Source organism: Coffea arabica, chromosome 3e, assembly GCF_036785885.1.
Source record: "Coffea arabica cultivar ET-39 chromosome 3e, Coffea Arabica ET-39 HiFi, whole genome shotgun sequence".
Classification (NCBI taxonomy): domain Eukaryota; kingdom Viridiplantae; phylum Streptophyta; class Magnoliopsida; order Gentianales; family Rubiaceae; genus Coffea; species Coffea arabica.
The window spans coordinates 34044924-34071202 of NC_092315.1; the positions used below are offsets into that span (position 1 = coordinate 34044924).

Below are 26279 nucleotides of genomic sequence, written 5' to 3' on the forward strand. Positions count from 1 at the left end.
GAATATAATATATAACATAAGAAAAGCAAAACTACTAACAAACAAATTGTTGGTTCAGTGGTGATGCAGTCTACTTCTATGCATAAGGTCCATGTTCGAACCTTCATCAAAGCATCTACACAAAATTTTTCCATATAACAACATATGGCTCGGGTTGCTTGAAAAATCGGCCGATTCACTGGGTTTAATGGTTAAACTGCTGGTCCGTTGACTAGTCAATGGTTTCATTGCTTGAATGGTCCAATTGAAGACCCAATTCGGCTTAGTTGATGGTTCACCGAGTTGATCAGTTGAACTGTCGGGCCGGGCTGGATTTAACAACTATAGTTTCAACCTTGAGAGTTGAACCATTTTATTAACTACAAATTCGGTCCAAATAACGATTAACTATGGACTAAACTATATTCGGCCATAACTAGAAACAAAATTAATGAAACTTGAACTAAAAAATTCGGTCCTTAATCTCTTTCTTCCAGATAACTTCGAGTAGCCCCTTTAATGAACAAGTAACTTGACACTTGAGACTCCATGCTCACATCAGATTGCCTCAAATTAATGGAATTAGTAATTGTACCTAATTGGTCTTACATATCTCTAATCACAATCATCATATTGTTCATGCTTGTTTTAACATCATCAAAACTTTCTTCTGTTTCATGAACATGTTTTTTAAAATTGGCCTCCAAAGTTAAAAAATGTGATTCAAGTAGCCTTGTTAAAAAATCGGGTAGATTGATAGGATTTTATAAATTTGATTGGTCTCTCCACCACACACTGGGATGATTCTTCCAACCGGAGTTGGAAGTGTTTGAAAAAAGATTATTTTGAGGCAGCCGATTGTAGTTGTTAATATTATGAACTTGCTCCATATGAAAATAGTTAGCACTATCATGATTACCACTATATGTTGAACAATAAACAACACTTACATGAGAATTTGAATCATTTTCCCCTTATTTACTTAGCAACCTCTCAACATTATCCATTCGAGAATTAAACATATTTTCTAATTTAGTACTTAAAAAATTGAGAGTGTGAATTTCATACATACTGGTTGCTCTTCTTAAGTTATCTCTTTCATTTATGCATTGATAGTTATTAGAAGTATTTCCTCTATCAAAGTTTGAGCATTCTTAATTGATTTTTTCATTAAAATTTCACCGATGGTGGCATCTATGTTGATCTTGTTTGGATAGTTGAGTTCATTAGAGAAAATTTGAACAACCAACCAATCAGGGAGACCATGATGGAGACATCTTCTTTAAAGATCTTTGAATCTCTTCCAAGCTTTATATAATGACTTGCTTTCATATTGAGCAAAACCTATGATATCCATGTGAAATTTTGCCTTTTTTTGGAAGAAAAATATTTATTCAAGAATATTTTTATCAACTCACCCCAAGAAGTGAAAGCATTAGGTGGATAAGAATTAAACAAACTTTGCTTTATCACAAAGTGAAACAAGAAACATGCTTAGTTTAATTGCATCATCTTTTACTCTATTTATCTTGATTGTGCCACATAAATCCATGAAATTAACTATATAAGTATTAGGATCCTCCGTTGTATTTCATTCAAATTGACTTTGTTGAACCATTTAGATAAGTGAGAGCTTGATTTCAAAGTTGTTTGTATTAATTACCAGCCTTGTAATACTTGTTTGTGCTCCTAATTCATTTGGCAAGACATAATTCCTCAAAGGCCTTAATCTTTATTCCTCCATTTCAATGAAAATTTCACCTATGCTTTTCACCTCAATTTGCTCTTGTTGGGCGCATCTTCTTCCTGTTCTTGCCATGTTTAATTTTTGAAGGTAAATTGTGCCTTTAGTGAAGAATTTAGTACCTAAAAATAACCAAAATTACAACTGAAAGATAGAAACTATAAAATTAGTAAAATAAATAGAAAGTAACTAAATCTAGATTAATATATCTTACTTTAACTCTAGTGTTGCACCTAAATCCCCGACAATGGTGCCAAAATCTTGATAGGGTCTTTTTATACACTACAAATTTTAAAACCTTATTGCCCTATTTTCCCAAGTGTATGATTCGTTTATTAATTATAGAGATAATAGTTGTTGATTCCACAGGGATTTAGAATGTGATAATCAATTGAATTTAATTGCTTATTTTACTATCTAAACAATCAAAGTTTAAGAAATAAAAACAAAGAAAATTAACTATGTAATAAAATCGGCCATGAAAGATATTAGGTTAGGCGATACAACTTGCCATATGACATAAACAATAAATATAAAACCAACCATTAGATAGTAAAACCAACCATATGGTTGGTATGTTGCAAAAAAAAAAAAATAAAAGTAAAGATAAGTTCGATTAAAATTACTGAAAAATTTAGAGAGAGAATCCTAGGGATCAGAATCCCTTGTTATTTTAAGATTAGAAGTTAATTAAGACGATTATGCTTATGCTTGCATGAATTTTCAAGGAATAATTTTCAAATATATGCCCTTGCTTTCGCCTGTGGACATTCTTAAGAGCAACCACTTGGACTAATTTCTCTAGAAATTGCTTTTGCCAATTTCCTTGACTTCTTGAATCATCCTTCACTTATGCTCATAGAGAAAAGGTAAGAAACAAGTTAAATAAGTTCAATGAAGTTATTGTATGATTCCAACCAACCATTATTCACTACTTTCGTGAAAATAAGGCTAATGTTTAAGAACATAGATCTATTTGAAAGTAACTTTCATTGCTTAATAATGATCAAATCATTCATAGTTGAAGGCCAAACAACTATAAAGCATAAGCACAAGTTCTCAAACTAACAAGTCATGAAAAAACATCATCATCCCCTAACTACTTCAAATCAAAACTATAAAAAGTTCATTTTCAAATCGAAACTATAAAAATCTTGTCTAGATATCATATTAAGAACATATGAGTATGAAATAAACTTATAACAAAGTATGAAAAATAAGAACAAGAGATAAGTTAGGAAAAAGAATTCTTATTCAATGTCTTGAAGGTTGAATCCTTGAATTCCTTCACTAGTTGACCTCTCAAATAAGTTTAATACAACAGTGTTTTCACCTTCTTCTCAAAACTCTTAAACTAACTTTGAAACTCACAATATGAAACTAGTGCTAAACTACTTCTACCTCTACTTCTTACTATAAGGTGCTACAAGATGCTAAAAGTTGCTCAAGTGAATGAGATACAAGGGATATTCATAATGTGGTTATAAAGTTGTTCTTCACTTTTCCAACTCAAGTTTAGCTGGTTCCAGTCGGATTTTATCAGAAAAAATTGGTCCATAAAGTAGTGTGAAATGAGTGCAAGTTGCAGAATCAACTTGCAAAAACTTCTCAGGGATCCGCAAGGTATACCTTGTGGATCACCTCGCGGTTCTTCATTGTTCACAATTTTTCACTTTTTGCTCAAATATCAACTTTGCTTTGTTTTTGGACCAATTTCAACTGCAAATTTCTTGATGATGGAAGCTGAATTAGCTCTTGAACAAAACATGAAAATTGTAACTCTTTGAGTAACTTTCCAATTTATTAAGAATCATCTCATTTGGATCTCTGTAGGATGATAAATGACCAAAATATCCTTGAATGGTTGATGCCCTGTTTCAGCTTTTAACAGAAATTTCTCCTAAGTGTATTTTGACCTTTTGACCATGGAAATCAATGAATTGAATTTCAATATCTTCATAAGAATTGTAGAGCTGTGTTTTATCTTCAAAATGGTTTAAGAAACATTTCAATCCGATACTTATAACTCAAGATATAGCCAAAATACCAAGGTATGTCAAAACTATCAATCTCTTCTTGATTTGAATCAATTTAAAGGATACCAAAACCTACAAAAACAACCCAATTTTGCATATTAACCCACACTTTTGCATGTTTTGGTTAAGAAACACTACTTGTATGAAAAATAACTTATAAAAGAATTCAATTCTTCCATTTTAACTTAAAACACACCAAAAACTCAATCTAAAACCTAACTAAAAATAAGTAAAATAAATGCTAATAATTTGGATTCAAACGCCTTTGAATTTCCGCCACCGACTTAGCATTTCTCTTCCAAAAAAATCCTATGCATGCAAATAGTAGGGTTTATACTCTTGAGATCAAATATGGTCCAACTAATTGTCGATTTGTATCTCCTTAAAATTTGTAACAACTTGTCCAACTGCACATCATCAAAAAAAGCACTTACTATTACCAGTAATGCATTATTTTCACCAAAAAAATGCATACCTTAGATGATCAGGCACTACTTTAATGTCAAGAATTGGAATTTGTTCATTTGACTGCGGTGGTAGTCCTTTTCCTTTTCTAAACTTTCGTAATGATTTGCTCTTTTATAAGGCACTTGAAAGTTCAAGAAATTAGTTATTTACAAAATCTCCAAATCATCTTCTTGAAAAATAGCATCAAACAAACAAACTTTAGGAGCATCGGACTCTTGCTTAATCCAACTCATATCTTGAGTTAGATTCTCAATCACATCAATTGCATAAACACAATTAGTAAATGAAGGAAATTTCTCAAGTTTGTGCAAATTAAACTCAATTTCATTTTGAATTTAAAGTTACCTTGTTTAACATCAATAATAGCACCGATCATAATTAAGAAAGGTCTACCAAGTATAATTGGCATATTAACATCCTCTTCCATATCAACAACAATAAAATCAACCGAAATTATGAAATTTTTGACTTTTATAAGCACATTCTCAAGCGAACCAAGAGGATATTTAATTGACCTATCCGCTAATTGCAAAGAAATCCTAGTCCTCCTAAGTTCACCTAAACCAAGTTTTTGAACAATGCATAGAAGAATTAATGAAACACTTGCACCTAAATCACATAATGCATTTGAAAAGTTAATGTTACCAATGGTGCAAGAAATTGAAAAACTGTCAGAATCTTTTAACTTTGAAGGGAGTTTGTTTTGAATCAATGCACTACATTCCTCCATCAATGCTATCGTTTTGTGATCTTTTAAACGCCTTTTCTTTGACATGATTTCCTTAAGGAACTTGGCATGAGATGGAATTTGAGAAATAGTATCTGCAAAAAGAATGTTAATATGCAATTGTTTAAACATTTTAACAAACTTTTCAAACTCCTTTTCCAATCGATTTTGCTTAAGTCTTTGAGGGAATGGTATGAGAGGTCTGGCTACATTAGTTTTAGATGCTAATTCCATTTCATTTATAATTTTCTCCTTGCACTTTTCCCCTACACTTACCCTTTGATCATCAATCAAACTCTCTTGTTCTTCCTTTTTTCTTCTCTCAGGCAGAACATTAGAAGGACTATCATATTCTCTCTCACCCTGGAGAATAATTGTCTTGCAATGCTCCCATGGATTAATTTCGATTTTACTAGATAACTTCCCTTGATTTCTAGGGTACACGGTGTTGGCACAATTTTTATATTTCTACATATCGAGGTTAATTGGTTCATTCTTCCTTCTAGTCTTTCAAATCTTTTTGAGATGATTTTAATTAATCTATCCATATTATTATTGATAATAGTAGCTAAATCATTTAAAGTATTTTTTATGATATTTTCATTATTTTAAATATTTATATACATGTGACATCATAAACAATGTCAATCAGACTTTCAATTTGTTTTCTTACCAGCACAACTAGTGCAATTCCTTCACTCTTAACCACGACTAAGTCGCCGTAGGCCAAATTGCTATCAAATACTAATGACAGATCAAATTTTTGCCAAGAACCATCAGTCAAATATTTAGCATTTGGTGCCAATTATGCCTAGTTACTTAACGTATTTGCAACATAATTTTGACCAGAGAGTAGGTAACATAAAAAAACACTAACAAAATAACTCAAAGCCAACAGAAGGAATGCTAACCAAACTAAACTTATAACATTCTTATGCTATAAATAACCAAGTTCACAAAATACCTTCTCATTTAAATCCACAGATATAACTCCTCAAACTTCAAAATACTTAAAATATTACAGAATTCAAATCCCAAATGGTCCCCACTTTTTTTTTAAATAAATTTAGATATGTTTCCAATGCATTCTTTAGCGCCAGCACAACAACACTTCATTCTTTCAGAGAGAGTCCACTTCCTGAAGCCTTTGATCCACTACCACCCTTATGAGCAATATCGAGAAAGTTCTTTATGACAGAAACACTAAAGTTGAGATCAGCTTTATATTTTGCGCAGTGCGCTCCAACCCACTTAGTTTCCACACTAGAAGGAATACTGTCCTGGCTGTCCCTCCCATGCGTTTTGATGGCAGGACGTATTTCATCATATACGGATTTGAGATTGGCAGCAGCTTGGTTCTTAATTTTCTGAAAATCATAAAAATATGATAAATATGGCAAGGATTATTTGAGAATCAGGATAATGCATTAGCAAAGAAACCAAGAGGAAAAAGAATATCGATGCAAATGATTCTACAATATACACAAGCATAAGCACTAGAAGGATTATCATTGGTGGAAGATTAAGAAATAGGTTTTGACAAACATAATAAAATTTTAATCAGTTGTTGTGATGGTAAGGACAAATTGCTTATTTGTCTAGACAACAGAGACACATTTCAAGGAAGCATCAACCAAACAAAATGCGAAAAGAAAGAAGGCAAACACCAAAAAGAAAAGAAACAAAAAAGGAACAAGAAGAAGAGTGCGGTTGCTTCAATGAGCAATACTAGAATTAAGCATAAACATACAAAACTACAAATATTTCGCCTTCTTTAGTGATGTAAGAGACTAATTCATATGCTTGACAGTACCTTCAAAACTCAACAAAGAATCAATCAGATTGAATAGCCCAACACATTCTAAATAAGCATTATTTTCATTCCTTGTTTTAGTAATAAGCTTCCACACCACTTAAACAAACTTTCACTCAACTGCAAGCATATTGACTGTAGCAAAAAGATGAATAACGTTAAATGCAGCATTCAGCAATGATACAAGATACTGAAATACCGCCATGCGCCATACAGCATACATGATTGTCCTTAGTAAAACAAGTCAAGCTTACAAACTGATGGGAAGCCCAAGTGCCTCTCATTTCACGAGAAAGAAAGAGTGAGCGCATGTGTGTGCGCGTGCGCGAGAACAAAATACTGGAACACCACCATGCCCCATACAATTCACATGATTGTCTTGGACAAAAACAAGACAAGGTTCAATTATATGACATACGAATAGGATGCCAATGTGTGCAGAGAGAGAGAGAGAGATAAGCTAGCTAGTAACAGATATAGATACGGGGAATATTTTAAGGCTCACAAAAACTCTGAGAAAGATTATTTGTACCTCATATTTGCGCACTTCTTTCTGTGCTTCCTTTGATGGAAACAAATCAGCAATATTTTTTGTATTGGATTGCTTTCCCCCAGTAGATCTTTTCTTTTGCTTCGGTAAACGCTCTGATTTCTTCTTTGAAGACGAATTTGATCCAACATCTTCTTGCGCTTCCTTTGATTGAAACAGATCAGCAATATTTTTTGTATTGGATTGCTTTCCCCCAGTAGATCTTTTCTTTCGCTTCGATAAACGGTCGGATTTCTTCTTTGAAGATGAGCCTGATCCGACATCGAAATTTTGAGAAGCACTATCAATTCGAAGTCCAGATAAGACTGCTCTCATCTGATAAACGGCCTGTTGCATGTCTTGTTCCTTTGATTTTCCGCTCTCCAAGACTTCTACTTTCTCGGTATTCATTGTCATGCCATCAACTTGAACTGAATTGTGTGGCATGACAGTAGTAGAGGAATCCAACTTCCATTCAAGCACATCGCCAACTTCCATTTTCTGAGAGTAATCAGTTGCCAGACCATCCAAAGAATCAAATTTGAAAGGGCTAATGGTTTCAGGGATGCGTGAAAGGGGCTCATCTTTAGCAGAGTCATGAAGTGGAACCTTCTCAACTCTGTACCAGCATAGAAACAGCTACATTATATATCATATCCAAAAACCAAAACGACTATTACAAAGGAAAAATTCCTGACTGCAGCTGTCACAGAAAAGGAATCGTGACAGATAAAAGGGAAGCATAAAGTACATTGTACACTGCCAGTAGTTTCAAAACCAGAGTAAAATATCCAGTTATGCAATTCAAACAGGTACACAGAACTGAGAAAAAAACAAGCACTTCAGCTGTGAAATAAGGAGCCTTAAATGGCTGTATCTAACCTATTAATTTTAGAACAATGAAAAAAAAAAAAAAAAGCAATCAGAGATGATCATTGTGGATGAAACAATTTCAATTAACTGGCATGTTCGTGTGCAGATTAACTCTCTGCAAACATTTTGGCACCAAGTGTATTGATAGATTGACAAAAGAAAAGATGGATTATGGGGCACCCAGAGCAAACAGTGTAATCATGCTGTTTATGAGATTCTGCTGGTAAAAGGCAAAATTGAATAGTGAATGTGAACAAGAAAGAAAAAGCAATTGGCAAACAATGGCAAAACCATACTCGACAACCAAACAATCACTCATTCTGAGCCCTAACGATATATCAGCTCTTCAGAAAGGCAAAAGTAATTGTTGGAATTCTCTTTTTTAACTACTAAAGTGAAATTGCATTGACTAAATCAGCCAAAATCAAAAGCCCTATATAAGCCAGCCAAACTATTTTCTCAACCAAACTTCTAGACAACTGAGTAAAACACACAGATTTGATTTGGAAGTATTTGACTAGAACGATTTGGTTCATCTTGTTTGCAGTTCATCTGCATCATAAGGACTCTTCTACTCAAATGCTCAGTTGGAAAGCGCTTTGAATTGAGTAACCAAGCTGATATTACTGCAGGAATAACTAGTGGTCAAACACAATTTAATCTTCTAGACAAGGAGATGCAATTCATTTTAGAACTTTCAGCAGAAATGACATTCAATTCCAGACTCGGTGCGATGCTAATGTAAGAAGTGATTCTTTACTTCAGCAGGTTAGATTCCCAGTAAACCCTATGATAGCGATAAGTGGCAAAAGTCCACTAAGGTTTATAGGAGATGTGGGAAGGATATGTCGAATGCCCAGGCATTGATTTGGCATGCTTTTGATGACAAGGAACCAACTTGGGAGTTGGCCTGAACCCTATGGAATTTATTTTCTGATTTCTGTCGGCAGGGGTATTTTAGTAATTTGAATTAGCTGCAGGAATTTTATGTTTACAGTAATATTTGTTTAGTAGTTATTCTTGGTAATTAGTAAGTTGGTTGTTATAGGGAATAAGAAGGCTTAGCCTTCTAGCTTTCTAGTTATAATTCTATTCTAGTTAGGAATCCTAATTAGGATTGGAAAGGGATTTGTCCTAGATAGGAATCCTAATTAGGATTGGAAAGGGATTTGTCCTAGTGTCTATAAATATCAACTTCTCCACAAAGAGAAGGCAGTTTTTGGTCATCAATAAAATATTCCTGCAGACTTAACGTCTCCCTTAGGGCTGTGTGATGCATCCCAACTTTAGGTGTGAGGCCTAAAGATTCCTAGGAGTGATTCCTAGAACTACCAACCAGTTTTACCTTCTTAAGCATAATCTGCCAGCCTATTTCAAGTTGCTATTTTAAGTTCGGTGATATTCAATATATAAGCCCTTCTACAACACTGTTGCGCCCACCAAGTGTTCGTGCTGCGTCAATTTTGGTAATCAGAGCTAGGCTTTCCCATGACGACAAGAAGTGGGTTGAATTTTAGAGGTCGATACACAGACAAGGAACGGGATAACATCATTAATCTTCTCTTAGGGAGGGTTGCTGTATTAGAAGACAAAATTTTTAATACCGAGCAACAGCAAATCCCTGAATCTGGAGGCAACAGTGAGCCCGGACCTGGGGACAAAAACAATGGAAAGGAACCTGAGCATCTCGAACAGCCTGAACACATAATCGGGAAACAATCTAGTAGGAGTGAAAATAGAATAAATCAATCTTTTGGAAGGCCACAAGCTTCTCTTTTTGACATGGCTGATGAGATTGTTCAATCAGCAAGACAAGGAAGACAAAACTCTTATGATTTCGCAGGAGACATCACAAAAAGGGTAAGAGTAGATATCCCTGATTTCGATGGAAGGATTGATCCTAAAGTCTTTTCTGATTGGCTCGCTACTTTGGAACGCTATTTTGACTGGTATGATATGACTGATGAGAGAAAAGTTAAGTTTACTATCATGAAACTTGTTGGACAAGCCCAGGTGTGGTGGACAGGAGTCGAGCATGATCTTCGACTTGCTGGACAACTAGACTTGACGTGGGAAGAGATGAAGCTGCGTTTGAAGAGAAAGTACGTGCCTCTACACTATGAAGCTGACCTTTTTGATGAGATGACTAGCTTAAGGCAAGGAGGAATGACAGTTGCTGAATATATGAATAAGTTTGAGGAGCTGAAAATTCGCTGCGGAGGCACCGAAAGTTCAGCACAAGCTTTATCCAGATTTAAGTTGGGTTTGAGACCTGAAATTCGCAAAGAATTGATGGGACGGGATATCTACACAGTTGACAATGCATTCCAAACAGCTCTTAGACTGGAAAAGAGCCTGCAGCAGCCACCACTTAAGAGGATCAGTACTCAAGGTGGGGAGGAAATTCCTAAAAGATTCACTGCAAACAGCAAGCCATATAGATCAGCAGCAGCTCAAGCAACTTCCAAGCCTGCGGAGACCAAGACTAAGACTTCCACAATCGATGAAAGACACAAGAACAAAGATGGATGTTTCAAGTGTGGTTTGAAGGGACACATGGCATGGGAGTGCCCGAACAAGAGGAACTTGCACCTTGGCGCCGAATTCAGAGATAAGGAAAATCTAGAGGTCGAGGAAGATGAAGGTGCTGATTATTTGACTGAGATAGCGCAACTTAATGTTGATGATTTGGAAGACGAAGAAGAAGACACGTCTTATCTCTCGGTTGTGAGGCGGCTCCTTAGTGCACCAAAGTCACAAAAGGAAGACTGGCGAAGAACTTCAATCTTTCAAACCTTAGTGTGCTGTGGGCAAGAGACTAGAAAGCTAATTATTGATGGTGGCAGCAGCATGAACGTGGTTTCAGAATCTACCGTACAACGGTTAAATTTGCCTACAGAGCCACATCCTGAACCTTACAAGGTTGCTTTGATCAACAGTAGCTCTATACCGGTAACGAGACGTTGCTTGGTGTCCATTAAACATGGACCTTACAGCGATACCATATGGTGTGACGTTATTCCAATGACCGTTTCCCACATACTTCTTGGTCGACCTTGGCTATATGATTGAGATGTAAATCATAATGGAAAGTCAAATACTTACTCATTCAAGTTTAATGACCAGCAAATTGTCTTAAAGCCTATGAGTGCTAAACTATGAAGAAGTTTCATGAGAAGAAACCAACCAAACAAGAGAAGCCAGGAGTTAATGAAGTGATCGAGACAAGGAAGAAACCTCTTCAGATTTTGAGCAAGAAGCAATTTGAAAGGGAGAGCAAGGAGCAAGGAGTTATTATGGTATTAGTCTTCAGGGAGGTGAAAATTTCAGCAGTTGTCAACTCTGAAGAAGTGCCTCCAGAAATTGTCAAATTGCTGTCCGATTTTTCTAATGTAGCTCCTGAAGATTTGCCTCATGGGCTACCACCTATGCGTGATATCCAGCATGCAATAGATTTGATACCAGGCTCTCAACTTCCTAACTTGCCTGCCTATCGCATGAACCCGAGTGAGTCTGCTGAACTTAAGAGACAAGTAGAGGAGCTCTTGGACAAAGGACATATTCAAGTCAGCCTAAGTCCTTGTGCAGTGCCGGCTTTATTGACTCCAAAGAAAGAAGGAACCTGGAGAATGTGTGTAGATAGCCGTGCAATCAACAAGATAACAATCAAGTACAGGTTTCCCATACCTAGACTTGATGATATGATTGATATGATGGCTGGGTCAACTATCTACACTAAAATTGACTTGCGAAAGGGGTACTATCAAATCAGAATTCGTCCAGGTGATGAGTGAAAACAGCCTTTAAGATGAAGGATGGTCTCTATGAGTGGCTAGTGATGCCATTTGGCCTCCCTAATGCTCCTAGCACCTTTATGAGATTCATGACGCGGGTATTTCAGCCCTTTATTAGCCGTTTTGTGGTTGTCTATTTCGATGAAATCTTAATTTACAGCAAGAACAAAGAGGAGCACATTGACCACCTTCAACAAGTAATGAGAGTTCTTCGTCAAGAAAAACTCTATATCAACTTGAAGAAGTGCACCTTCATGGCTCCTAGTGTGGAATTTTTGGGTTTTGTCAATTCAAATGAAGGGATAGCTGCTGATCCAGGAAAAGTGAAGGCAATAGTGGATTGGCCAGTTCCTACTAATTTGAAGGAGGTTCGCAGTTTCCATGGGCTAGCTTCATTCTATAGGAGATTTATAAGGGGGTTTAGCTCTATTATGGCTCCCATCACTGATTGCATGAAGCAGGGACAGTTTCAATGGACAAAAACTACGGCTAAGGCTTTTGAAGAATTAAAGAAGCGAATGACCGAAGCTCCAGTGCTTAGGCTGCCAGATTTTTCTAAGGTGTTTGAGATCGCATGTGATGCTTCTCATGTCGGGATTGGTGGAGTTCTAAGTCAAGAAGGTCATCCTATAGCTTATTTTAGTGAAAAGCTGAATGAGGCAAAGCAGAAATACTCCACTTATGACAAGGAATTCTACGCTGTTATTCAATCTATTCGCCATTGGCATCATTATCTTATTTATAAGGAATTTGTCCTATATACTGATCATGAGGCCCTCAAATATATAAATTCTCAAAAGAAATTGAGTCATCGGCATGGCAAATGGGTTTCTTTCCTGCAACAATACAATTTTGTTATCAAACACAAGGCAGGTGTTGAAAATAAGGTGGCTGATGCACTAAGCCATGTGCATCTTATCCTCACTACTATGGCTGTTCAAGTAATTGGGTTTGATTCACTTAAGCAAGATTATCCTCATTGTAGAGATTTCAAGGTCATATATGAGGATTTAATGGCTGGTAAACAAGCAGAATATGCTGGTTTTTCCATCCATGATGGCTATCTTTTCAAGGGGACTCTACCTTGTGTTCCTAGTACTTCACTAAGGGAGGAGTTAATTTGGGAATTACACGGTGGAGGTGCTGCTGGACACTTTGGACGTGACAAGACAATTGCCATGGTGCAAGATCGCTTCTATTGGCCAAGTATAAGACGGGATGTTGGCAAGACTGTTGGTAGATGCCGAATTTGTCAATTGGCCAAAGGGCGAAAGAAAAACACTGGTCTTTACATGCCACTACCCATTCCACATGAACCGTGGCAGGATTTGAGCATGGATTTTGTACTTGGACTACCAAGAACATTGCGAGGTTATGATTCTATACTAGTAGTTGTGGACAGATTTTCAAAAATGGCTCACTTCCTCCCATGTGCTAAGACTTCGGATGCTGTCCATATCACTAAGATTTTCATCAAAGAGATAGTTAGACTTCATGGACTGCCCATGACTATAGTTTCAGACAGGGATGTGAAGTTTATGAGTTACTTTTGGCGGACTTTGTGGAAGATGCTGCACACTAAAGTCAAGTTTTCTTCTTCTTTCCACCCACAAACGGACGGTCAGACAGAAGTTGTTAACCGCAGCCTTGGTGATCTACTTCGGTGTTTCGTTGGTGATCATGTTTCCAATTGGGATCAAATTCTACCAATGGCAGAATTTGCTTACAATAGTTCAGTGAATCGTTCAACTGGTTATAGTCCTTTTGAGGCTGTAACGGGAAATAATCCTCGCAAACCAATTGACTTGCTTCCATTACCAGTTAGTGCTCGTCCAAGTGCTGAAGCTGAGGCTTTTTCTAAACATATTTTGGATATACATGATGAAGTTCGACACCGGATTGCTACCAGCAATGAAAGGTACAAGGCACATGCGGATTTGAAGAAGAAATTCGCAGAATTTGAAGAAGGGGATGAAGTTATGGTTCGTATTCGGCCAGAGAGGTATCCTAAGGGCGTCTACAAGAAGCTACATTCAAGAAGTGCAGGCCCCTTCAAGGTTCTCAAGAAAATCAGCTCAAATGCTTATGTTCTTGAGTTACCCGATGATATGGGGATTAGCAATGTGTTCAATATTGAAGACTTGACTGCTTATAATGGGCATTTAGATGATTCAGCAGGTGGGACTTCTAAGGCTGCTCTTCCACCTCCTACACGCTTACGTGAAGCAATTGAAGATGTTCTTGACCACCAAATTGTGTCCACTAGAGGGGGTGGTTACCAAAAGTTTCTTGTTCATTGGAGGGGACACCCATGCACAGATTGTACATGGATTACCGAATCTGAATTTCAGAAGTTGGATCCATATTTCTATGAGAGGTATCAGGCCATTAACTCTCGGGGTCGAGTTTTTTCAAGCCGGGGAGAGATGATAGCGATAAGTGGCAAAAGTCCACTAAGGTTTATAGGAGATGTGGGAAGGATATGTCGAATGCCCAGGCATTGATTTGGCATGCTTTTGATGACAAGGAACCAACTTGGGAGTTGGCCTGAACTCTATGGAGTTTATTTTCTGATTTCTGTCGGCAGGGGTATTTTAGTAATTTGAATTAGCTGCAGGAATTTTATGTTTACAGTAATATTTGTTTAGTAGTTATTCTTGGTAATTAGTAAGTTGGTTGTTATAGGGAATAAGAAGGCTTAGCCTTCTAGCTTTCTAGTTATAATTCTATTCTAGTTAGGAATCCTAATTAGGATTGGAAAGGGATTTGTCCTAGTGTCTATAAATATCAACTTCTCCACAAAGAGAAGGCAGTTTTTGGTCATCAATAAAATATTCCTGCAGACTTAACGTCTCCCTTAGGGCTGTGTGATGCATCCCAACTTTAGGTGTGAGGCCTAAAGATTCCTAGGAGTGATTCCTAGAACTACCAACCAGTTTTACCTTCTTAAGCATAATCTGCCAGCCTATTTCAAGTTGCTATTTTAAGTTCGGTGATATTCAATATATAAGCCCTTCTACAACACTGTTGCGCCCACCAAGTGTTCGTGCTGCGTCACCCTAGGAATGATTTCTAGGTTTCCCTTCACCCAATTTTCTGAATATATCTTCATTTATCCTTCAAAATCAATCTCTACTCCTGGAATTTTTTAATCAGTTCTATTCTTTAGAATCATGAAGCACCACATGAAAATGTTTCATGTCCTTTGACATATTGCCGAAAAAAGATATTGTCACAGTCATGTAAAAGTATATCCCTCTACCATACTAATTGCCTTCAAAAAGTGATTATAATCCAAGCAAAGTAAGCACAAAGAAGCTTTTCTCAAGAAAAGTGAGGTGGTGGAAAAACAGTTAAAACTGCAGTGTGAGAGGAGTTACTACCCTTTAACGAATAATTGACGCCTAAAAATTCTATACTTAAAAATTCACATATCTTTCAGATGATTCAGATTTTATACTTAAAAATTCTAGCTAAAAAGCCGAAATCAATTCATCAATTACTGCTGCAGATCCATCTTTCTGAAACAACAATAATAAATATTCCCATGTGCAAACTATTCATTGAACCAGACTAAAACACCTAATGACGGTCAACTGCTAATAACAAATTTTTATGGAGACTCTCACAACTACTGAGTGAATTGAGCAACACTAGAGGCCATCATCAGACTAAGCTTCTCTGCCATATGCCTCTCTTTTATATTAGCAGAATACCTCCAGTAAAAGAGTGGTGATTGACCTGTATATCCGGGTTACTGAAAGAATTTAAACAGATATCAATACACTAAATTAAATTCCAGGAATATGGTAACTTGATATTAGTAATCGCAACTTCAAAATCAACATTGACGTCCACAAGTTTGGTCTGTGATTCATGCGGCAGGAAAAGATCAATTAAAAGTGAAGGTTAGTGCTCTCAATTTTTAAAGTTGAGATCAGAGATCTGGACTTCATGGTTAAGGTCAATGACCTCGACTGTAAGACTAAAATACAGACCACCCCAGCTTCTTATTCTTTTTCCCTTCACCAGACGGTTGTGTCTACCTCTTCCTTCTTCTTTTCTTTGGCTTGGCTCCGCCTTCTTTTCTTTCACTTTCAGTACCACTTGTTACTCCTCTTCTCGATATCCCTCAATTATTCTCCCTCCTACCTAGCCCAACTTCAGTTGGCTAGCACATGGAGGATTAGACTAAGCTTTTCACTACATTTTTATTGAAACATCTAAACTTGTTCAAATTTGATTGAAATCCCGTATATTGAGGTCAATCAACTCCTATTAGGTGATATGAAACTAGCACTTTGATTGCCAGAAGGGAAATACCAACTACCTACAAATGAAGATGCTAAAATAAACCAAATGAGGTTGCATTCCAAGAGTTTTGAACTATATTAAACCTGAGCATTCAATAATACAAGGTTGCAAAACAATCGGCTAAAAATGAGACAGAGAGGCAGATCCAGATTGACATTCAATATCAATCAAACAGAGTCATATTATCTGACAAATATGAAATAAGAAAACCCATCTCCATAACCAAATGATCTGGATTTGGAATGTATGTATCTGAACAAATACAAGTAGCTTTATCCAAGCAAGTATTTACGCACTTCAACCCTTTTCTTAACAATTAATAGAAGAAAAGATATTTGAAGACAATTACCAGTTGCAATAATCATAATCACCATCCTATTCCTGAGAAAAGAAGACAGGCAAATGCAAAAGCATCGAATCTAAGAGCAAAAACTTGTAACTTCATTAGACGTGTATAAGAAAAGAAGAAGTACGAATTCTGGCGAGGCGTTGGATTCTAATCTCCGCTACAAAAAAAAAGAGGATGAGAGAGAGAGATTGCAAAGCACATATTTGCACAGCAGTAACTTGGTAAAGCATTTGACTAAGTGGTAGCCCATTGGCCAAATTTTGAGGCATGGATCTGGAAGACAAAAAAGGCCTTGCAGCTGTAAGGCTGTAAGATGTAATTAGAATCTGTTGGGAGGATTTCTTATTTTTAGTCACTTAAAACACTTTCATGTGAGATCTTATGGCTAAAGTACTTTGTCCTTACCCTATATATAAAAATTCAATTTGTCTGGAAACTAATTCCCAAATATCAGACAGTAGAATTTCTAAAGGCCGCAGACACTTTGTAGTTGCCCTGAGGTACAAAAGTTCTGTTGCTAACCATTCAAATCTCCTGTAGTAAATGAACATCAGCTAATTAACAATCATCAAATGTTCTCATCAAGCCAAAGGTAATTTCCCAAGTTGAAAAGCAAATCTACAGCATGCAGAGAAAAATTACCTGTCATCTCCCTCTTCCCACACATGGTTATATTCCTGCAACGTGATGAGACAACAGCAAATGAGCGAAACACAAAAGTTTTGATATAACTAAAATTTTAGTTGGACAAGGAGATAAAATGTCAAAAGGAAATAGAGGAAGAAATTAATGAATTTCAAAAAACAATTGAAGCATTCCAATTTCAAAAAGCTAAAGTACTAAAATTTCAGAAAAGAACAACCATTCCAATTAATATTGAATCAAGTTAATCTAGAAATTGAAGCATCTCGAGATTGACTAGCTAAAAGGAAGGCCTGCAAAGACTAAGAACTTTGTAAGCATTTTTCAGAATGAAATAGACAAGGATGGAATATGGTTTTCAAATGAAAAATGGAAGTGCAATTGAGTTATGATCTTTTTCTTTTTCAATGCATGTGATGTTATTACTTCATAAAAGCCAAAGCAGTCATAATGTTAGTAACATGTCCACAACTTCTTTAGATTTTATTTAGAAGGTTTCAACTACTCCAGTCTCCACATGTTTGCTTCCTCAATAATCTCTTATATATTCCCTCAATTTAAGCACAGCCGCATAGTTAGGAAATCAGTGGAACGTTGTACTATTGATAGAGTAAGTGGCAAAAATCCACTAGGGTTTATAGGAGGTGTGGGAAGGATGTGTCGAATGCCCCAAGCATTGATTTGGCATGCTTTTGATAACAAGGAACAACTTGGGAGTTGGTTTGAATCCCATGGATTTCGTTTTCTGATTTTCACCAGCAGGGGTATTTTAGTAATTTTATTAGCTGCAGGAATTTTATGTTTATGGTAATTTTCTGTTTAGTAATTATTATTGGTAATTAGTATTTTAGTTGATATGGGAAATAAGAAAGCTTAGCTTTCTAGCGTTTTACTAGAATTCTATTCTAGTTAGAAGTCCTAATTAGGATTGGAGTTGGCTTTGTTCTAGCATCTATAAATAACCACTTCTCCACAAAGAGAAGTCAGATTTATATCGTTAATAAAATTTTCCCGCAGGCTCAACCTCTTTTCTTAGGGTTGTGTGAATACATCCTAACTTTAGATGTGGTGCCTAAAGATTCCTAGGAGTGATTCCTAAAATTACTAATCAGATTTTCATCTTCTTAAGCATATTTTCTCATCCTATTCCTGGTTGCTACTTTAACTTCAGGTCAAATTCAATATTTGGGCTTTTCTACAAAGCTGTTGTGCCCACCAAGTGTTCGTGCTGCGTCAGTCTTTTGGTAATCAGATCAAGGCTTTCCCATTACGACAAGAAGTGGGTTGAATTTTAGGGGTCAATACACAGACAAGGCACGGGATAACATCATTAATCTTCTCTTGGAGAGGGTTACTGTGTTAGAAGACAAAATACTGAACAACAGCAAATTCCTGAATCTAGAGGCAAGGGTGGGTCCGGATCTAGGGTCAAAATCAACGGAAAGGAACCAGAGCATCCCAAACAGCCTGAAGACACAACTGGGAATCAATCTGGTAGGGGTGAAAATAGATAAAATCAATCTTTTGGAAGGCCATGAGCTTCTCTTCTTGACATGGCTGATGAGATTGTTCAATCGGCAAGGGAAGGGAGACAAGACGCTTATGATTTTGCAGGTGACATCACAAAAAAGGTAAGAGTTGATATTCTTGATTTTGATGGAAGAATTGATCCTAAGGTTTTTTCTGATTGGCTTGCTACTTTGGAACACCATTTTGATTGGTATGATATGACTGATGAGAGAAAAGTTAAGTTTGCTATCATGAAACTTGTTGGACAAGCCCAAGTGTGATGGACAGGAGTCGAGCATGATCTTCGACTTGCTGGACAACTAGACTCGACGTGGGAAGAGATGAAGCTGCGTTTGAAGAGAAAGTACGTGCCTCTACATTATGAAGCTGATCTTTTCAATGATATGAATAATTTAAGGCAAGGAGGAATGACAGCTGAGTATATGAACAAGTTGGAAGAGCTCAAAATTTGCTGTGGAGGAACAGAAAGTTCAGCACAAGCTTTATCCAGATTTAAGTTGGGTTTGAGACTTAAATTTCGCAAAGAATTGATGGGACGAGATATCTACACAATTGATAATGCATTCCAAGCAGCTCTTAGATTTGAAAAGAGCCTGCCACTAATTAAGAGGTTCAATACTCAAGGTGGGGAGGCAGTTCCTAAAGGATTTGCTACAAATGGCAAGCCATATAAATCAGCAGCAACTTAAGCAACTTCCAAGCCCACAGAGACAAAAAATAAGGCTTCAACAATCGATGAAAGAAACAAGAACAAAGATGGATGTTTCAAATGTGGTTTGAAGGGACACATGGCATGGGAGTGCCCGAACAAGAGAAACTTGCACATTGGCGTTGATTTCGGAGATAAGAAAAATCTAGAGGTCGAGGAGGATGAAGGTGCTGATTATTTGACTAATTTGCCATGACTTAATGTCTGATGATTTGGAAGAGGAAGAAGAACACACGTCTTATCTCTCAGTTGTGAGGCGTATCCTCAGTGCACCAAAGTCACAAAAGGAAGACTAGCAAAGAACTTCAATCTTTCAAACCTTTGTTTGCTGTGGAGAAAAGACTAGAAAGCTCATTATTGATGGTGGTAGTAGCATGAATGTGGTTTCAGAGTCTACCAAACAACGGTTAAAGTTGCCTACAGAGCCACATCCTGCACCTTACAAGGTTGCTTGGATTAACAGTAGCTCTATTCCGGTAACGAGACGTTGCTTGGTGTCCATTAAACATGGACCTTACAGTGATTCTACATGGTGTGATGTTATTCCAATGATTGTTTCCCACATACTTCTTGGTCGACCTTGGCTCTATGACCGAGATGTGGATCATAATGAGAAGTCAAACACTAAATCAAATTTAATAACCAACAGATTGTCTTAAAGCCTATGAGTGTTGAAACTATGAAGTTTCACGGCAAGAAACCAACCAAACAAGAGAATTCAAGGGTTAATGAAGTGATCGAGACGAGGAAGAAGCCTCTTCGGATTTTGAGGAAGAAGCAATTTGAAAGGGAGAGCAAGAAGCAAGGAATTATCATGGTATTAGTCTTCAAAGAGCTGAAAATTTCAGCAGTTGTCAAATCTAAAGAAGTGCATCCAGAAATTGTCAAATTGCTATCCCATTTTTCTGATGTAGCTCCAGAAGATTTGCCACATGGACTACCACCTATGCGTGATATCCAACATGCAACAGATTTCATACCAGGCTCTTAGCTCCCTAACTTGCCTGCCTATCACATGAACCCGAGTGAGTCTGATGAACTTAAGAGACAAGTGGATGAGCTCTTGGACAAATGACATGTTCAAGTGAGCCTAATTCCCTGTGCAGTGCCGACTTTATTGACTGCAAAGAAAGACGGAACCTGGAGAATGTGTAGATAGCCTTGCAATCAAGAAGATAACAATCAAGTATAGGTTTCCCGTACCTAGACTTGATGATATGCTTGATATGATGGCTGGTTCAACTGTCTATACTAAAATTGGTTTGCTAAAGGGGTACTATCAGATCGGAATTCGTCCACGTGATGAGTGGAAAACAGCCTTCAAGACAAAGGATGGTCTCTGCGAGTGGCTAGTGCTGCCGTTTGGCCTCTCTGATGCTCCCAGCACCTTTATGAGAATCATGACACAGGTATTTCAGCCCTTTATTGGATGCTTTTTGGTTGTTTATTTCGATGATATTTAATTTACAGCAAGAACAAAAAGGAGCACATTAACCATCTTCAACAAGTAATGAGAGTTCTTCATCAAGAAAAGCTCTATATCAACATGAAGAAGTGTACTTCATGGCTCATAGTGTTGTATTTTTGGGTTTTGTCATTTCAAATGAAGGGATAGCTGCTGCTCCGGAAAAAGTGAAGGCAATTGTAGATTGGCCAGTTCCTACTAATTTGAAGGCGATTCGCAGTTTCCATGGGCTAGCTCCATTCTACAACCAATTTATAAAGGGGTTTAGCTCTATTATGGCTCCCATCACTGATTGCATGAAGCAGGGACAGTTTCAATGGACAAAAGCTACAACTAAGGCTTTTGAAGAATTGAAGAAGCGAATGACCAATGCTCCACTGCTTAGGCTGCCAGATTTTTCTCAGGTGTTTGAGGTCCCATGTGATGCTTCTCATGTTGGGATTGGTGGAGTTCTAAGTCAAGAAGGCCATCCTATTGCTTATTTTAGTGAAAAGCTGAATGAGCCAAAGTAGAAATACTCTACTTATGACAAGGAATTCTAAGCTGTTATTCAATCTATTCGCCATTGGCATTATTATCTTATTTATAAGAATTTGTGCTATATTATGATCATGAATCCTCATATATATAAATTCTCAGACGAAGTTCAGTCATCGGCATGGCAAATGGGTTTCTTTCGTACAATACAATTTTGTTATCAAACACAAGGCAGGTGTTGAGAATAAGGTGGCCGATGCACTTAGTCGTGTACATCTTATTCTTACTGCTATGGCTGTTCAAGTGGTTGGTTTTTATTCACTTAAGCATGATTATCGTCGTTATAGAGATTTCAAGGTCATATACGAGGATTTAATGGCTGATAAACAAGCAGAATATGCTGATTTCTCCATCCATGATGGCTATCTTTTCAAGGGGACTCTACTTTGTGTTCCTAGTACTTCACTGAGGGAGGAGTTAATTTGGGAATTACATGGTGGAGGTGCTGCTGGACACTTTGGGCATGACAAGACAATTGCCACGGTGCAAGATCATTTCTATTGGCCAAGTATAAGACGTGATGTTGGCAAGACTGTAGCTAGATGCCGAGTTTGTCAATTGGCCAAAGGGCGAAAGAAAAACACTAGTCTCTACACGCCACTACCCATTCCACATGAACCGTGGCAAGATTTGAGCATGGATTTTGTCCTTGGACTACCAAGAAGATTGCGAGGTTATGATGGCTCACTTTCTCTCATGTGCTAAGACTTCGGATGCTGTCCATATTGCTAAGATTTTCTTCAACGAGGTAGTTAGACTGCCAATGACTAGTTTCAGACAGGGATGTGAAGTTTATGAGTTATTTTTGGCAGACTTTATGGAAGATGCTGCATACAAAACTCAAGATTTCTTCTTCTTTCCATCTCAAACGGATGGTCAGACAAAAGTTGTTAACCGCAGCCTTGGTGATCTACTTAGGTGTTTGGTTGGTGATCATGTTTCCACTTGGGATCAAATTCTACCAATGGCAGAATTTGCTTACAATATTTCAGTAAATAGATCAACTGGTTATAGTCCTTTTGAGGCTGTAACGGGAAATAATCCTTGCAAACCAATTCATTTACTTCCATTACTAGCCAGCGCTTGTCCAAGTGCTGAAGCTGAGGCTTTCTCTAAGCATATTTTGGATATATATGATGAAGTTTGATGCCAGATTGCTATCAGCAAAAGGTACAAGGCACATGCAGATTTGAAGAAGAAACTTGTAGAATTTGGAGAAGGGGATGAAGTTATGGTTCGGGTTCGGCCAAAGAAGTATCCTAATGGTATCTACAAGTAGCTACATTCAAGAAGTGCAGGTCCTTTCAAGGTTCTCAAGAAAATCAGCTCAAATGCTTATGTTCTTGAGTTACCCGAAGATATGGGGATTAGCAACGTGTTCAATATTGAAGATTTGACTGCTTATGATGGTCATTTCGATGATTCAGCAGACAGGACTTCTAAGGCTGCTCTTCCACCTCCTACACACTTACGTTAAGCAATTGAAGATATTCTTGACCACCAAATTGTGTCAACTAGAAGGGGGAGGGGCTACTAGAAGTATCTTGTTCATTGGAGGGGACGACCACGTACAGATTGTACATGGATTACCGAATCTGAATTTCAGAAGTCACCAAATTTCTATGAGAGGTATCAGGCCATTAACTCGCCGGAGTCTTCTCGAGCCGGGGAGAGATGATAGAGATAAGTGGCAAAAATCCACTAAGATTTATAGGAGGCGTGGGAAGGATGTGTCGAATGCCCAAGCATTGATTTGGCATGCTTTTGTTGACAAGTGTTGAATATATCTAGATACGTGTGATATATTATACATCAATTATAGGGATTAGATAGCCTGATTATTAGCCTGATTATCCTAGTTTAATTATAGGAAGTAGATAGCTAATTATTCTAGCTTGATTTTAGGATCTTGATAGCTTGATTTTAGGATCTAGATTATTTCAATCTTGTATATATATGTCAGTTGTACTAATCACATTAGAAGTGAAGGAATGTCATCCCAAAATATCTTCCTCTCTTGCTTCTTCTCTTTCATGGTATCAGAGCAAGTTAGAAAGAGAAATTCGTTTTCTAATCATCCCACCCGGTGATTTTACCCGGTGATTTTCTTTAACCCAATATCATTATGTCTACATCCGATACATCTATAACATCTACATCTAAATCCACAACTCCTCTCATGGCCAATCCATCTATTACTGGTTGTACTATTATTACTACCGAAAAACTAAAAGGCAGTAACTACTCTGCTTGGGCTGCTGACGTAGAGCTATGGTTTATGGGACAAGGATATAAAGATCATCTTACTACTAAACCTGATGATACTATGATTGATCCATCCAAGTGGGAGCGAATCGATGCTCAATTGTGTAGCATGCTTTGGCAGACCATTGATTCTTCACTAAAGCAAATTTTCCGTCCACATAAGACTTGCTTTAGTGTTTGGGAGCAAGCCAAAGCATTATACACTAATGATATATCCCGTGTTTATGCCGTTTGTTCTGATTTGATGAGTCTCATTGCACCTCGAAAACTTGATATGCCTATGAGTTCTTACTTAGGCAGAATTCAAGGGGTCCTTTCCGATTTCAATGAGTTGCTACCCCCTGCTGCAACTCAGCAGGAACAACTCTCTCAGCGAGGTACATTTTTTATGCTTTTGGCTCTCTTTGGATTACCTGCAGAATATTCTACCATTCGTGACCAGATTCTTGCTAGCCCCACAATTCCTACTTTGTCTCAAGCTTTTTCACGGCTGTTACGGCTCCCGGATGAATCAAAATCATCTTCGGAGACTATCGTTGTTGATTCATCAGCTTTGGCATCTCAATCCAGCCAAAGAGGAGGTCGTGGACGTGGCCGTGGTCGAGGTGGTTATAATGGTAACGAAAATCGACCCTACTGTAACTATTGTAAAAAGGTTGGCCACACAGAAGATCGATGTTGGCTCTTGCATGGACGTCCTCCCCAACAAGTGGCGAATATTGTTCAATCCGAACCTTGCGCAAGTTCAGAACCAACTCTCAAGCCTGAGTATGAAGATTTTGTGAAATGGTTTACAGCCAAACAGTCTTCCACACCTACTGCCTCAGTTGTACACACTAGTAATGTTAGCGCATGTGTCTCTCAATCTCCATCTCTTGGCCCATGGGTTTTAGATTCTGCTGCCACAGATCATATTTCTGGTAATCCACAACTTTTCTCTTCACTCCATAGTTCTACTTCTCTACCCAATATTACTCTTGCTAATGGCTCACAAACCCAAGCTAAAGGGATTGGCAAAGCTAACCCTCTACCTTCTGTGCCTCTCGATTCTGTTCTTTTTGTACCCAATTGTCCTTTTAGTTTAGTATCTGTTCGTCGTTTGTGTCGTTCTCTTAACTGCTTAGTTACATTTGATGAGGAATCTGTAATTTTACAGGATCGAGGTACAGGGCGGACGATTGGCACAGGGCGTGAGTCTCAGGGACTTTACCATCTGTCTTTACCAACACCAGTATCTTGTTCTGCAATAGATGATCCTCTGCTAATCCATAGTCGTTTGGGTCATCCAAGTTTAAATAAGTTTCGAAAGATGGTGCCATCTATTACCATGTCTTCCTTAGAGTGTGCATCATGTCAGCTTGGAAAACACACTCGTAGTCATTTTCCGAAAAGGGCTAATAGTAGAGCTGAATCTCTATTTTCTTTGGTCCATACTGATATTTGGGGACCGAGTCGTGTTATTTCTACTTTAGGTTTTCAGTATTTTGTTACTTTCATTGATGATTATTCTCGTTGTACTTGGGTGTTTCTTATGAAGAATAGATCTGAAGTGTTTTCTATTTTTCAAAGTTTTGTCTCTGAAATTCAAACACAATTTGGTGTTTCCATAAAAATCTTACGTAGTGATAATGCACATGAGTATTTCTCCACCTCTTTCAAGTCCTTTATGGAGTCTAAAGGGATCATTCATCAATCATCATGTTCTCACACCTCACAACAAAACGGGATTGCTGAAAGGAAAAATAGACATTTGGTTGAAACAGCACGTACTTTACTTCTTCATGCAAATGTTCCGTTACGTTTTTGGGGGGATGCCATTTTCACTGCATGTTATTTGATTAATCGCATGCCATCATCTGTCCTTAAGGATCAAGTTCCTTACTCTTTTGTATATCCTAATGCTCCACTATTTTCTATTTCCCCTCGTACATTTGGCTGTACATGTTTTGTACATGATTTCACTCCTGGAAAAGATAAGCTGTCTTCACGTGCTGTCAAATGTGTATTTTTGGGGTACTCTCGAACACAAAAAGGGTACAAATGTTTTTCTCCTGATCTTAGACGATACATCATCTCTGCAGATGTTACGTTCTTTGAGTCTACTCCTTTCTTTCAGCCTAACAAGTCTGAGCATTCTACAATCACGGAAGATATTCCTGTTTCTACTTATTTTGTTCCTCTTACTCATGACACTGACATTAGTCAGCCTCCTAAAGAGTCCTTACCTTCACCCGCATCACCACCACCATTGCTCACTTACCAGAGACGCAATGTAAGGAATTGTCCTACTACAGTTCCAGATACTGGTGTTGGAGAATCTGCTGATGTCCCTGATGCCTCACGAACTATTCCAAGTTCGTCACCTACCACGATCTCCTCTCCAGCCAGCCCACCCATTGCTGTCCGCAAAGGTATTCGTTCTACTCGCAATCAATGTCCCAACTATACTTGTCTCAATTATCAGCGCGTCTTCATCCTATTATGCCTTTTTGTCCTCTTTGTCGT

General features: G+C 37.6%; 1 protein-coding gene across 5 annotated transcripts in view; it reads right to left on the minus strand.

The window, feature by feature from the left end:
- Positions 1–5870: 5870 nt before the first annotated feature.
- The window catches only part of LOC113737532 (histone-lysine N-methyltransferase ASHH1-like), a 33282-nt gene continuing 12873 nt past the window's right edge, over positions 5871–26279 (minus strand). For 4 of the 5 annotated variants that reach the window (XM_072083365.1, XM_072083366.1, XM_027264754.2 and 1 more), the window contains 4 exons: positions 17269–17303; positions 17032–17160; positions 7300–7915; positions 5871–6321 (listed from right to left, as the gene is read on the minus strand). In XM_072083365.1, coding sequence (XP_071939466.1) covers positions 6067–6321; positions 7300–7915; positions 17032–17160; positions 17269–17303 — 1035 coding nt within the window. In that variant the 3' untranslated portion in view covers positions 5871–6066. The remainder of the gene's footprint in view (positions 6322–7299; positions 7916–17031; positions 17161–17268; positions 17304–26279) is intronic. The other variant, XM_072083364.1, reaches the window with a different exon arrangement.